The 16,112-nt window shown below is 41.2% G+C and overlaps 1 protein-coding gene across 1 annotated transcript in view; it reads right to left on the minus strand.

The window, feature by feature from the left end:
- Positions 1-15,394, minus strand: part of LRFN2 (leucine rich repeat and fibronectin type III domain containing 2) — a 38,769-nt gene extending 23,375 nt beyond the window's left edge. Inside the window, exon 1 of the mRNA XM_008496512.2 lies at positions 14,022-15,394. Coding sequence (XP_008494734.1) covers positions 14,022-15,394 — 1,373 coding nt within the window. The remainder of the gene's footprint in view (positions 1-14,021) is intronic.
- Positions 15,395-16,112: the final 718 nt, after the last annotated feature.

The following is a 16,112-nucleotide window of genomic DNA, read 5'->3' on the forward strand; positions in this document are numbered from 1 at the left end:
CTGCTAAGCAAAAGGGGATTATTTTTTGTTTACAAATGTAAAGGCCAAATTCAAAATGCCTTATACTTATACTAGGTAAAATGTGTCCTTTAAAGGTGCTAATATGAAAGTTAAAATCACTTTTTCTGGAGTAAAGCTACATCATCATTATTGTTTTGTACTCTACAGACAAAATATCAGCTACATTTTCCAGGATGTTTTGTGTCAGTGTGCTACTCCCAAAAGTATGGCACCTCTTCCCTCCTGAGTGCTATTCCACTCACTCCACTTGGATAACCAGCATCTTCATAAATGCCAATGAAACCAGTTATAAACACCTGTCCTACCATGCAATGAAGAAGAAAGAAAATTCTAGGAGAAAACCAAAATGGAAGCTGCTTATGACAGACTAAATAAAAGGATTTATTCTGAAAAACACTCCAGCTCTGGCATAATTAGCTAATTAAACCACAGCCAATATTAATATGAACCATGAAAGAGCCTGGGTAGAAAAAAACACAAAGAGAAAAGGTGAAACAAACAATATTAAGTCATAGCGAGGGGGAGAAAAACCAAACAGCTAAAATCTTTTATACTTTCAATAGGCAGAATTTGTACAGCACAAGGTCTCACCACCTCTTCATCCCACTTGATCCTGGTGTTGTACAAAGGTGAAGCACTGAGCCCTGAAGCGGGGTTGTTGCAATCCCTCAGGCTTTTGTCAACACTCTTCACTGGCACGAATCCTGCTCACAGTGTTTATTTCATCCTCCCCTTTGCAAACAGTCCTTCACCTCATAAATGGCATTAATGTCCCCAGACAAAGAAAACAGAATTTAAACTAGTAGCCATACATACAGCCTTGTGTCCTCGATGTGGCTCATCTCCCTGAGCAAATCTTACAAGTGCCAAGCATCCATCAGAGGTACCTCTGCACTGCTTTCCCAGCAGAGAGATTGAGGCTTCTCTGGTGCCACTGGGAGTGCAGGAGGTTTGCCTGACACTACCCAGAGAGGATGGGGCTGTCACCACCCTCCGCTCAGCCCCTCTGCCTGTGACAACAGCCACCCAGGACACTAGGAGGCCCTGACTAGAAGAAAACAGGATTTGAAGGTGATTCCTTCCATGGTGACCATTCTTCCTTACGCCTGCTTAAAGAGTCAGGCGCTGTCACACCATAGACTGAAGCAATAACCAGCGATGTCTTCAAGGATCAGAGTAAATCAGGTTCCCTTGGCTTCCTTCCCTACTCAAATTACATGAACAGCTGGCCCCTCTATAGGGATGAAAGGGGACAGGAACATAAAGATGGGCCAGTTTCAAGCCAATTACCTTCATTCTTCCTCCCCTTTCCCACTGCCAAACTTTGGCAGATCTGCCAAATTCCTCCCCAAGGCACTCCTAGGCTGTGAACATCTGCATGCAATGGAGAGAAGAGCAGGCACCAGGCTAACTGACCCAGAGTAACCAAGCTGAAATTCTGCCTTTACATACTCAAATTAGCAAAATTCAAGTTCATTTGGATGTTGTCATCCCAACTCTGCAGCACAACGTGTGAGGAGGCTCAGTGATCACTGCTGTGTATCTTTCTCATCCTGAGAAGAGGCACAGACATCCCCCACCCTCCCAGCACTGGCAGAAGGACTGATTCATCAAGCCTGACTCTGAGGCAATCTGCCAGACGACAGAGCTGCTGGTGGGGTTCCTTGATGCTGTCAGCTGCCCATATGTCTATCAGGCAGCTACTGCTTGTGCAATCCCTACTCTGAGAAAAATTCAGAGCACAGTTTGGGATAACTGCCTGAGAACCAATTCCACAATTCAAGCCAATTAAATAAACAATTAGGTAATTAAAAAAAAAATATATATATATATATATTTTTTTTATATTGCGCAAACCGCTCTTTTATTTGTTTTCTTGTCAAAATGAGGTAAAATATAAGGTAATAAATATACTATACATCTTAAATCTAGTCAATTCTAAGTGATGCAAAAGAAAGGAGAGGGAGGACAGATGGGCAAATTCAGCACAAATTCACACCTAGTGCTGACTGTCTGAAACTGTTCATCTCTGCAAATAAACTAATATGTAAAACAGGAGTAGATGAACAGAAGTGCATTACATTGTAGCCTTACTTTGCTTGTCTACAGGGACATCCTAAAGCAGGGTTGCAGTCTCTACTGAACCAGCTCTTTGCCATCCAAGGGTGACAGCCTAGGTACCTCTTTCTTGCCAAGCAACCAGTGCATCCACTCTCCTGCTGTGGCACAGATGTTTTAGATGTCACCCTACAGTGCCCTCCACCAAAGGCTGAAGCCAGTTCCCATTTCTTTTCTGGGCAATGCCACTTTGTGGGATTGTCAAACGCTCTGGGACCTAATAGGATCACACTGTGATTCTGAGACATCAGCAGGGCTGTGGAAACAGGACAGACCAACCTGATGGCTGGACTGCTTTTTCTCTGCTATGGGAATCAGAATATTTCATCTTAAACATAAAAATTGCCCAATGGCATTATAGTTTCAAGATTTCTTTGGACTCCTCAGCTAGGACTGAATTACTTTTGTGCTTGGCCTTGTTACAGATTATCATGGATTGCAGGGTACATATACCACCCTCACTTTAAAACAATACAAGTTTGAGGGAAAAGGTTAATATGACAATGAAATAAGCCCTATCATGTTTCCAAAGACATCCATTGCATCACATTTTCTTTCTTTATCATGGAAAATTTGAGCTACATTTCTCCTGTGACCTCTTAAGAGCAAAGAAAGGAGAAATTACTTCTTTGTAGTAAAAATCTTAAACCTACAAGAACAATACTGAAGAATTTATATGTACTATGTGTCTGATTTTTCCCTCAAGTTTTAACACTGAGTTACTCTTCTCTTGCAATCCTCCTTGTGTTGTATCATGCATTTGAAAGATAAAATAGTCCTACATAAAAAAATTAAACATAATTTCTTGCATGAACTCCAAAACAATGCCCACAGTCAGAACTCAACTAGTCAGTGCTGGAGAGACAAGATTAAGGAACCTGCTGCAAGAGGAGCACATGCTCTTCTCCAAGTACCTCCTACCAAAAATCTGAACCAAAGACACTATGAAATGGGTAAGAAGCCTTTTCCTGTGCCCTCAGGGGGAGCTGTACTGGGGGGTGTCAGTTGGCTAGGGAGATGCAGGAGCTGTCAAGGCACCCACAGCCTGGATCTTGCAAGTGAGCAAGTGGGAGCTAAATTAAGCAGAATGGTTTCAAACTGGGATTCCAGGCAGATTCTATTAATTCATTATGTTTTAGGAATGCAATATGCTTTTAAGCTTTTATCGTTTCTTTATAACTCTTTTCAGAATCACAGCATGTTAGAGGTTGGAAGGGACCTCTGGAGATCACCTAGTCCAATCCCTCTGCCAGAACATGTTCACCTGAAGTAGGTTGCACAGGAAGGCACCCAGGAATGTTTTTAATGTGTCCAGAAATAGAGACTCCACCACCTCTCTGGGCAGCCTGTTTCAGTGTTCTGTTACCCCTATAGTAAAGAATTTTTTTCTTCTGTTTAGGTTGAACCTCCTGTGCTCCAGTTTGCATGACAGGGTGCCCCCTGTCGTGTCACTGGACACCACTGAAAAGAGTCTGGTCCCATCCTCCTGACACCTGCTCTTTAGACATTCATAAGCATTGATGAGATCCCCCCTCAGCCTTCTCTTCTCCAGGCTGAACACACCCACCTCTCTTAGCCTTTTCTAGTACGGTAGATGTTCCAGCCCCTTATCATCCTAGTGGCTCTGAGTTGGACTCTCTCCAATAGTTCATTGTACTTCATGAACTGGGGAGCCCCAAACTGGACAGAGTATTCCAGGTGGGGCCTCACCACGGCAGAGTAGAAGGGAAGGATAACCTCCCTCAAACTGCTTGCCACAATTTTCTTGAAAGACCCCAGGATGCCCTTGGCCTTATTGGTCACAAGGCCACACTGCTGGCTCAGGGTCATCATGTTGCCCACCAGGAGTCCCAGGTCTTTTTCCACAGAGCTGCTTTCTAGCAGGTCAGCCCCTAACCTGTACTGGTGCATGTGGTTAATTCCTCCACAGGTGCAGGGTCTTACATTGCCCTTGTTGAAACTCATTAGTTTCCTCTTTGCCCAACCCTCCAGCTTGTCTAGGTCCCACTGGATGGCAGCAACACCCTCTGATGTATCAGCCATTCCTTCCAGTTTTGCATCAGAGGCAAACTTGCTGAGGGTACACACTGTCCCCTCATCTTGGTCTTTGATGAATATCTTGGACAAGACTGGACCTAGGACTGACCACCACAGGCTACATGCCTCCAACTCAACCCTGCACCATTGATCACAACCCTGTTGTGCAGAACACCTGTGGATAAAAGTAAATCACCTTCTTTCTTATGCAGATAGTTGTGAGCCACTGCTTTTACTTAGGGGGTCACCTCTCTTAAAGGAAGTTTTCTCAGTAATCCAGAGATTACCTGGATTGCTGGTGTCCCAGTTAAAATGAAGAGTGAAGTGAGGAGTGGAAGGAAATCCACAGACACATATTTAGAAAAGCTAGAAGTAGTCATTTTCTGTGGCCACTGATACCTTTTCCATATCTTGTTAGCAGACCCAGGTGTCAGTAGCTGTGACTCAAAATGAGGAGGGAATTAGGAGTGGATCTCTGATGTGACATGGAACTCAATGGATCAACACTGGAGAGAAAAGGAGTGTTGGGAACCTTCTGCAGACACTACCTGAAGAAGTGAAAACTCAGAGATCAAGGGGAGCTCCTTGGGTGCTTAAATATGAATAGAATCATAGAATCATAAAAACATAGAATGTCAGGTTGGAAGGGACATCAAGGATCATCTAGTCCAACCTTTTTAGATAAAAATAAAGTTTAAATGAGGTGGCCCTGCACCCTGTCAAGATGATTTTTTAAACTGTCCAATGTAGGAGTATCCACCACTTCCCTTGGGAGATTATTCTACTGCAAACACACACATATATGCAAACATATATACAAACTATGGTGGAAATCAAGCCTCATTATTTTCCCTATTCCTTACAGGAAACCACACTGCTCTGTTGAATAGGTGAATGTTTACAGTGAAGCCTGATCTGATTTTGATACTATTGCAGGTACCTTAACAATAGTAACAGCACCAAGAATGTTACATTTTTTTTTTCCTAAATCATGAGGGGAAATTACATTACACTATGAGGGGAAATTAGCAGATCTGAAATCTGAGCAAGGACTTTCTTAGGAAAACACTGACAGGTAAATCAGGACTACTCCCAGCTGTGATTCTGTAGGCATCTTCATTCTTCCATTAGCTTACCACATTACCTGAGAAAGCTATTAAACCTCCTACTCCCTCTAATTGCCTCTCTAGTAAATAATGGTAATCCCGAAAATGCAAGATTTTCAGGCTGATCCAAAGGCCATCAGAGAAATGATGGCTACTCGTTTCTGAGGGCTTTGAGTGAAGCTTCCAGTCTGGCATTTGATCAGTTAACATTTTGAACTATCAGTACTGTTATTACCTTGCATGACTGTGAATGGCATGGGGGGTTGTTATTGTCAAGCAATCAGCAAATGGCAAGAGTTTTTCTGCACAGAGCAGTAAGTGAACTGCTGCAAGCTTGCCCTAGATTAAAAATAGGAGTGATAGTGATAACTGTACAGCTGTGTGCTGGCTTCTTACTATTCAGGAATGGTATGAATCTGAATATGCTAAAATTTTTCATTCAGCCATCAAACTGTTGACTCACCTGAAGCTTAATCAAAATCTTATTTCAATAGTTCATTTTGTCATCAGATGTGTAGCTTATTAGTGCCATGATAGGTGGGGACATATCCTGGTATTTGTGTTAGGAGTATCTGAGAAAGGGGATGTGGCAGATATTATGCATAAGCATTAGCTCATTCCAAATTGCCCTCAAGTAAAAATGCCGAGCCTTTGATGAGCTAAATAAATAATTAGGAGCAGAGACAAAATGGGTGTACTTATGTCTTATGATGAAAACTGATTCTGATTTCCTTTCCACAATGTGCAACATCCTTGGCTGTGGTGGGGTTACTTCCCAGGGGATAGAGATGAGAATCAGGCTCTTTGCTTTTGTATTCAGCTCCTGAGGCAGAGCTCCAGGGCAGAGCTATAGCATCCAGCTTCTCCACAAACCTCTCTAACTGTTATGTGACAGTTGTCAAACTTTGAAGGAAAAGGGAATGCCTCCAAGCCATCAGAAAGTCCTGTCCTGCCCTTCTCTGTTCTGCTGGGTCACTGCTGGGTGGGCAGCAGCAACAGGAGTGCCACTCACATGCTCTCCCATACTTCTCACATGCTCACACAGGGGGACATCTTTCCTGTAGGGATAAGTGGCCATGTAGCATTTTGTCATCCTGGGGTGGTTACCAAGCAAGAAAACATAGGTCTGGGTGGTGTTTTCATGGTCTACCTCTGCTCATGATGAACCAGATTATCTTATCAGTTTTGGTACAAGGATCAGGTGGATAACACTTTGTCACAACAATCTAGGACATCTACATCTAAATCATCTACTTTTCTTTAAATCCTGCTAGCTTTATTTATTTATTTAATTTATTTTTATTTCAGAATTTCTACTTATATTTTCCACTTCATTATCTGGCAATACATGAATTTTTTTTCATTTTCACCATATTTTCTTCCCTATTTTTCAAGGAATTTTCATATTCTACAGGGAAAGAAAAAAAAAAAAGAAGAAAAAAACAAACACAAGCAAACAGACAACCACCCTAAAATACCCTTTGTCCCTATACTTCTCCCATTATGGGGAAAAAAAGTGAAAAGAAAGGCTAGATAAAAGTTTTTTCAGCAGAAGCAGATAAAACCCCACAGTCCCAGAATACATGCTTCTCTGAAGCATCTTCATTATTATGTGTGATGCCTTCCAGCAAGCCTGCACTTGCTGAAGGCCCTCTAAAAGTCAGTGCACACTACTGCTGCAAACTGCTCTCATATGACCTGAAGTACCAAATATTTATGTCAAACTTTCCCCTGCACTGCTTATATAAATTTTGCTCCTCTTTGGGACTGTGACTTCACGTTTTTATTTTTATACAGTTGCTGTCTCAGCCTGTCAAATAGAAATGATTAATACAGGATGATTAATAGCTTCATGTGATGTCCTTCCTCCCAATGGTTGCTTTATTCAGTGTTTAAATATATGAAAGCTTTGACCAAATCAAGGTTTGTCTCCTGGATACAGTGCAAGCATAATGTCTCAGATCACGTATTGAGAGTGAGGAGGGGTTTTTGCTCCAGCCATGAGCCTTGGAGGAAGGTCATTGCCTTGCCAGGCCAGACACAAGGGTGGAATTGAAAAAGGGCTGGAAGACAAGACAAGAGGGCATGGTCCCAAGTTGTGCCGGGGGAGGTTTAGGTTGGACATTAGAAAGAATTTCTTTACCGAGAGGGTGATCAGACATTGGAATGAGCTGCCCAGGGAAGTAGTGGATTCTCCATCCCTGGAGATATTTAAAAAGAGACTGGATGTGGCACTCAGTGCCATGGTCTAGTAACTGCAGCGGTAGTGGATCAAGGGTTGGACTTGATGATCTCTGAGGTCCCTTCCAACCCAGCCAATTCTATGATGATGATTCTATGATGACTGGCAAGCATTTTTATCTGTACTAACCCGCTGTCCAAGTCACAGGTAAGGATAGATGTTCAGCCTTTCAGAATAAATTAAACTTCCACCTTTTCTAAAATTACCAGAACTATGTATTTCTGACTTTCTTCAGAGAGAAAATAATGCAATTACTTGATATAATCAACATCAGGATGCTGAGATTATTTGCAAGAAGCATTTGCAATCTAGACAGTGGCATCCCCTCTGATGCCTCACCTGATGACGTTCAGTGTGACACTGCAGTCTGAGAGGACATCTTTAGGTAAGAGCACAGCTTAGGTATTTCTGAAGTTTGTAACATTTCAGTCAGATTGCATTTTCTAATAGAAAAGCAATTGACTGGAAGAGTGCATGGGGATATTTATCCCACGATACCGTGGGAAAATCAAACTTAGCTTATTACTTCCTACCTAGGTTGAAGTATCCATAAGTGCAAATGCTAAAGGGGGTTTTTGCTCATAAAATGGAGTTGCACTATTGCCTGACTGCCAGACTGTGGCTAATATTTAACTTGTAGGTGACAGGATAGTAGTGGTTGGTGGCGTGATCCCTGTTCAGCCAGTCTGTAAAACACTTGCAGTAAAGGGAGCTGTGCAAATGTAAATCATTATTATATTGTTTAAGTAATGAAATCCATGGCACCATTGTTTAAATAGACTGGAGATGTGGAGCCATTTATTCATATTTTAATGCTTAGACTGCCTGCTACATAAAAAATATATGGAAAAAATAAGCTTTCAGAGATATATAAAATACTTTTTTTTCCCAGTGCTGAATTTATAAGCTCATGAGACTATAGTGCTACAGTAATTCTTAATTTGTATAGTCATTTTTATAACTCTTAGTACAAAATACCACAAAACAAAGCAGGCCTAAATCTCTCATAAATCTAAAGACAGTGTCACACTTCAGATGCACATTTTTAAGTGGTTGCATCCTTGTTTGAATTCAAAATGCAGCTAGCAGGCTCAGTATGACCTGAAAAGTTCTACGAAGTAATTGCAGAATTATTCAACTGTTGTAATAGGGCTGAATATATATATTGCATCAATACCTGATGATCAAAACTGAGATTTGATCCCACATCATGTAGGGTACTCTAGACAAAAAAAGCAAAATATTTGTCTCCTGATGCCTTACTCAAATTCAGGTGTTGCAGTTATGTAATGTTCCATCTTAATCATTCATGACTAACCCTGTTGCTGCATACCACACAATGAATGCAAAGGTTGCCCTATTCATTTATGTGGGCTCCTGGTTCCACGATACCTTCTAATGGGTTTATCCCTATGAGGTAAAGCTGTGCTGTCTCCCCAGGTTACAAGTGTTCAACTGAGACCCAGAGGTAACTGTTTCCCAGATTTTTATATTTCATTTTAATCCCTTATTCAAAATTACTCGAAGTTGCTTTCTATTCAGGTAACCCCATCATATCTGATGTATAAGGTTATTCCTTCTCAGGGGCAGGTCTTGGGCTTTCCTTCCACTGAATATCATGGTGTTTCAGTCCATTTCTCCAGCTTACTGATGTCCCTCTGGATGACAAGCATGACACTGGTTTATCAGCCACTCCTCGTAGTTTTGTGTTTTGCTGAGAGTACACTTTGAGCTGTTATGGAGTCCATTAACAAAGATATTAAATATGATCAGATCTAAAGAGATTATGGACCATTACTGAATCTTGGAGTCAATAGCTCCAGCTACTGCTAGCTCAGTGGTCTGCAACTATACTTCATGCCACTAATCACAACCTTCCTGGCTCAGCCATTTGACTCGTTTTGAATCCATCTCACTGGTCACCCAGCTTACAAAGACCTTACGAGACAGTGCCAGAAGTCTTAGTAAAGTCAAGGTAGACATCTACTGGTCTTGGATTGAGTACCAACATAGTTATTTCATTGTAAAAGTTTGTCAGATTTCCCAAGCATAAATTTTGTGAATCCATACTGATTATACTGATGACTCCCAATCACCCCTTGTCCATCACATTCTTGGAAATGCTTCCCAAGTTAAGTTGCTCCACCACCTTCCCAGGGACCAAGGTGAGGATGACTAGCTTGTAGCTCTCTGGGTCATCCTTCTTGCCTGTTTTTAAAATAAGAATGATATTTCTTTCCCCCAGTCCTTATTTACCTTTCTCAAGTGCCATGATTGTTCAAAGTTAGGGACCTCGCGCTAATGTCAAGCCACCACTGATGTCCCTCAGCACTAGTGGGTGCATCCAATCAGTGCCCAGTTATATCCAGTTTGTTGGGTTGGAGCAACATAAATCATGGCTACAGGTGCCAGTAAAGGGACCTTATTATGTGATATCAGCATAAAAATTTCTTGCAGTTATCAGAGAAAATTTTTATTTCCACTTAAACAGTGTCTGCTGTCATAACCTGTCTATATGAACAGAAGACATAAACAGCAATCTATTATCTTATCTCTGTGACACTTTATGGCCATGATGTGGCTTCATAATATTATCACCATTTCCATTTTTTCTCCATCCAGAGTAACATGGGTTTGACACAAAGCTGAACAGGACAGTTAAGGAGAGTGGAGAGGAAAGGAAAGTTAGAATTAAAAAGCAATATAAATCAAAAAAAGAAAAAATACAAAGCAAGAAAGAATGTAAGAAAATCAAGTAATAAAACCCACCACACACCATAAACAAACAAAAAATAAACAACAACTAACAAAAAACAACCAACCAACAATCAAAAAAGAAAACAAGGTTCCCTCTCAGAGAGGAATCCTGGTTCTATTCCAGGTGAAACAATATGATTATCTTGACAGCAGGATTACTAAGAGCAGTGCAAGGACAAGTCAGAGAGAGAGAAAAAGCTCACTGGGAGCACACATAGATCAGTAAAGCAATCATGTTCCCCTTTGTGTGACACACAGCTCCAGCTCAGATCCTGTTACAGGATTTTTTCAACATGAGCACAGATGAAGACACAAAAAGGAAGCTCTGAGATACCACTAAGAGTGAGTGTTTGCTCCATTAAGGATGGAATGCTCCCTCTTGCCAGTGATGTGAAAAAGATAACAGCATGTCACCTCTGAGCATCTTCAGGTTATTGATTTGGTGCCAATGTTAGTGGCAGTCATTGCCTTTGCAAGTTGATATTTGAGACATTTGCACAAATTATCACTCCCTTCAGCTCTGCTTCTCACTTTGGTAAGCTGTGTAGAGCAGAGAGCTGATCCAGGAGTGTGCTCCTTTGATCAATATCAGAAACATGCATCCTGAATGCACTGAAGGAGATAAAAATCTGTGGCCATCTTCAGCAAAGGCCCTGAAGCAGCAAATACAAGGGAAGGTCAGATGGGGGAAGAAGGCAAAGAGTGATCTTCCTGCTAGTCCTCATTGTGATGGCACTGGTGAATCCAGAGCCAAGCTTCAGATTCTGATAGTATTTCAGCTCACAGAAATCAGGAGGCCTAACATGCAACAATCACCTCTCTGTCCCACACCTTTGAGTTTTCATTGCACCCCAAGGTAGTCTCCTTTCTATCACCTCCAGCCCCCAAAAGTCAGAGATCTCAGCTGGGATGGGAACAGGAATGGGACTGGTATGATCAGGAGAGAGTTTAATATCAATGGAGAGGGGACAATCTGTGCTTTCACTCCTTCATTGCGATTACAATGTTAATGAAAAATCCTTAGCAGAGAAGGCAGCAAATTATGTGGGTTTTGCATGTATTTCTTACTAGTGAGGTAAGTTTCCTTCAAGCTGAGTACAGTCAGTGTGCATCACTCTTGGCATACTGATGTAGTGCCCATCATTTTAGCAGCTAGGCACCATCACATCCCATTTAGCACACACACAGCATTTTATAGAGCAGAGCTCTATAGAAAACCCTTTCCCTTAGGTTTTTCTACACACTCATTGCAGTGTCGTGCATCTGACCAATTAAAGCACAACAGCTTTAGTTAATTAACTCTGAGGGACTGAGTGGTTCCCTGGCTGAAAGGCATAAGAGCTGGTTTTGTTATCATGAGTGCCACTGATTAACTCCCAGATAGTGGACCATTCACTTCATCTCTCTCTATATGTAATATAGAGATGCAGAGAAATAAAATGCAGAGAAATAAAATTTGTTTTCTTTGGTGAAGTGCTTTTGAGAGCTGTGCATGAAAAGAGCTATGCATCATCAGTGAATACCCAAAATGGCCTGACGGATGATTTATGGAAATAGCACTGTCCTCACTGTGCTTTAGGAAAGCTGAGCCACAACCAAGTAAATTAAAAAAAAAAAAAAATAAAAAAAAAAGGCCAAAATCTCAGAGACACTGCAGTGGAGACAGGATACGTTAAGGTTGCCTGATGCCTTGACCACCACATTTTTCCTTCAGGCAGGCAAGATGGGATCTACCTCTCATTTCTGCCCACAGTACTCAAATCTCACCCCTCCACCTTCATTACTTGTTTTATTTACACTGGTCATCCTCCTCAGCAAATCAACTCATCCAATCAATTCCAACACCTGACAACCTCCACTGACATCTCTTTCTGCTTGCAGGGATATCCCTGTTCACTGAGCCAAATTCACTGTACAGTTTCATATAATTGTTATACAGTTTCATATAACCATATACAACTTCAGAGTCATTTTCAGATTTCTACTGATCTTAACTACAGATGAGATATTGACAAAAGCTTTGTCTCAAGAAAAAAATAAGGCTAGCATATTTTCTTTCATTGTATTCTTATTATATCATTCTTTTTAACTCTACATAGTTGCAAGTCCAAAGCTAACACAGAATTGCTATAGTACATTAACAAGAGCAAGGCAAATAGTTTGCACCAGCTAACTGATTTGAATGTTTCAGCATATTTTTATAATTGCAGAATTGAATTGAACAGAATTGAATTTCCAAATAATTTTTTACAGAATTTCAATAAAAATCCTTTAAAAAATGTTCTTTGGACTGCTGGTGAATAGTCTTATTTTTGGCAAAAAGTGACCAAGTTTATAGTAGCTAAATAAATTACTTTATTATTTCAGTTCTGCAGCTGATTGAGATAAAAGTATTTCTGTAACAAAATTTTATCCACGTTAACTAAACTTTCAGTTCTGAAAAGAACTTTAAAATAGATTTCATTGTTAAAGGGTGAGTGAAAAGTGTCAAATTAGGATTTATGACCTCTTGTTTTGATTTTCTCAAGTTAAAGAGAAATCTGGATCTGGAGGCTGTGTAATATGTCATGTCTGGTGCCTCAGCTGTCACTGCAGGCCAGCAGATAATAACCCCAAGCCTACCAAGGAAATCAATGGTGTTGACTATGTTTTGGTCAGAGTTTGTTCTCAAATTAGAGTCAAAACCTAAATCCCATTATTCCTCCACTAGACCAAATTATTCTCCACTGACTTCAGGGTGCTTTTAAATCCCTAAGAGTTTATAGATTAGGTTCTACTTTGCCCTGAGATTCTGACTGCTTCTGGTTGCTGACATATATCCAAAGAAAGGTTTCAGCTCAATGCATCTGATACTGCTGCCTCTGCAATAAAGAGGTATGGTTTCTAGGGATTCATCATTAGCATAAACATAAGAAGTCAATCATTCTTCCAAGACAGAAGCAAAAAGTGATAACTGTTTTCCTTTACTACTAAGCAGTTTCCTACCTATTTTTAATCCCTAACATTTATTGCCTCCTTTTTTCATGGTTAGGTCTGCTGCAAAAGCTACTGTTGCTTTACATACTTAAAAGTCAGAGGAGTTTTAGAACTGGAGGAGCATAATGAACATTCAGGGCTTGTTTTTTAAATTATCTATCTCTTCTATTTAATATAAAACATTAAATACTCCAGAGGTGTCAGGAATTACAGTTGTCTAAAACAGATGTTAGCATCATAAGAAATGAGCTTTTCCATACAGGTGAAAAGTCTCTTTCTAACAACCCTGAATCTTGAATCTCAGAATAATTAGAGGCTGTGTTATGGGTAGACAGCACAAACTTACTCCCACGATGCTTTCTCTCTCAGTAGTATGTTTCAGTCCCACCTACAGGAGGTGGAAAGGGAAACTTCTAACTTCTAGGATGTCAAGTTTTTCTTTCTTTGCTTAGCCTAGTAAGGAGATTACCAGCTGCATTACTCATTTTTCCTAAACTGGAATTTTTACTGAAGACAGCTGTTGTTACGGAATTAATACTACTAGGAGTTGTAATGTATGACTTAGAAAAGTGATGAACAGACCAACAGATAAACTGCCAAATACAATGACACTTTACCAGACACCGCAGACACCACCAATGCTACCAATGGCAGTGGCAGTGCTTCCACAGTTCAAAGTTCAATTAGTGACCTAAAAGCAAAAGACTTCATATCCTGCTTCTCCCTCCCCAAATCATCAGAGGAAAACCAGCAATTGCATTTACCTGTAGATCAGGACTTCATCATCGGAGCAGTTATACTGCAGCTGATACATTTTCACCCGAGGAGCTGACTTGCTCACTGTCCACTTAACCAAAGCTGAGGTAGTGGTCACATCTGACACCAGGACAGCCCTTTCTGGAGGGCCTTTTGTTTCTCCACGATTAGACTTGCTGGAGCTGGTGATGTCTGAGAGCCTGGATTTTGGTGGGGCTGCTCGGCCTGTGCCGTTGCTGAGATGGGGGAGCTGAACAATTGAGAGCTCGATGGTTGCAGTGGACTCTCCAGCAGCATTGGCTGCTATGCATGTGAAAGTCCCATAATCCTTAGAGGTGGTGATGAGGATATCCAAGGTGCCATTGTCATACACGGCTGTCCTCGAAGAGTTCCCGATGAGGCGGTCATCGGGGGCCACCCAGTGAATGATGGGGGTGGGATCCCCGATGGCTTTGCATTTCAGTGTGGCAGTTTGCCCTTCTAAAACCAGCAGCTTGTGAGTATGTTGTGTAATGAGAGGAGGCTCACAAACAAATTCTTCCTCCCGTACATACCAAAAGTACCTTCCCTTTAGGCCTGGAGGAGAAGCACAGGTTTCCATATCATCATCTCTGTCAAGCCTCCTTAACCACAGTAGCTCGCAGTTGCAATGCAATGGGTTACCCCCAAAGCTGAGAGACAAAGGTGGAGAAAATGGGGTAACATCTAATGAAATTACTTGAGATCTGGCAAATATAGGGTCAGGGGGGAGCTTCTGAAGTCTGTTGGATGTTAGATCCAATCTGGCCAATTTCTGAAGATCTGCAAATGTCCCCTCTGTAATATAATCTATCAGGTTATGATCCAAACTGAGCTGGTGCAAGTTTATCATGTTCCTTATAGATTCCCAGGGAATGCTTCGGAGGTTATTGTAGGAAAGGTCTAAGTCTTCCAATGTCAGCAAAAAATCCTCAAAGGCTTCATCAGAGATGCTGCTTAGCTGGTTGTTGTTTAAAATCAAATGCTGAAGGTTAATTAAGCCTCTTAAAATATCCTCTCCGATGTCAGGCAGCCTGTTGCTGTCCAGATGTAGAGATCGAAGGCTCTCCAAGTCTGTGAAAGAGTAGGGCTGTATGTAACTGATGGTGTTTCTGGACAAAGTGAGGTCAACGAGTCCAGACATGTTGGCAAAATCCTGTCTGCTGATATTGATAATAAAGTTGCCTCCAAGTCGGAGTTCAACAGTCCTTCGATCTATGTCTAGAGGTACAAATAGGAGACCCTTGGAGGGACACAGGGTCCCCAGAGACTCAGACAGGTTCTGACAGACACAATATTTGGGACAAGCGTTGACCGTGACAGCCATTCCAAACAACAGGATGCTGCAGAGCAATTTTTCCATGGTAAATCACACAGAAGTACCTGCAAGAAGTGAAAAGAGTTACAAGGAACATCAGTACTTATGATATAGCCACCTTCTTATGGCTATCAGCCTCCAGAGAGGCTTTGCAGTGCCTCCTCTTAGGAGTCATTCATAAAGCAGCCAGAACTTTCTGACAAGAAGATTAAGTGTTACAGAAACATATTTCTCAACATAATGAAATTCTTTCTAAAAAATAAAAAGTAAAAATGGTTTGGTTCCAAATTTGAATGGGATAGTAATTATTAGTGCTTATGCCTGGCAGTAGGTTCTTTCTGACTACCTGTTTTCTAGTTACAGTTTTACAGGTTTTTTTGGGTAGCTGGCAGAGGACAAATCTTGCTGTCAGATTGCATGGCTTACTTAAAACCCTGAAAGATTTCATTTGGAATATTGCCTGCTTCTTTGAGGGTAGAAGCTGTCTTATAGTAATTACACACTGCTGCATAATAATGTGGAATTAGTCTTAGGGTTGAAAGAGCTGATTTTATGGATAAAAATAACTGCATATTTACCTTTCAGTAAAGTGGTTAGTAATGACCATGTAATTATCTGGCCAGTCCTATTCATGATAGGCAGCACAGGGAGCAGAAATCACTTGCATAATCACCTGGATTGACCCTGGGTTCAGCCAGCCCAGGGGCAGGATGATACCACCCAGCTCCAAAGAGATCCAGAGGTAACCTGTGCTACCCTGGGC

This window comes from Calypte anna, chromosome 3, assembly GCF_003957555.1.
Source record: "Calypte anna isolate BGI_N300 chromosome 3, bCalAnn1_v1.p, whole genome shotgun sequence".
Classification (NCBI taxonomy): Eukaryota; Metazoa; Chordata; class Aves; order Apodiformes; family Trochilidae; genus Calypte; species Calypte anna.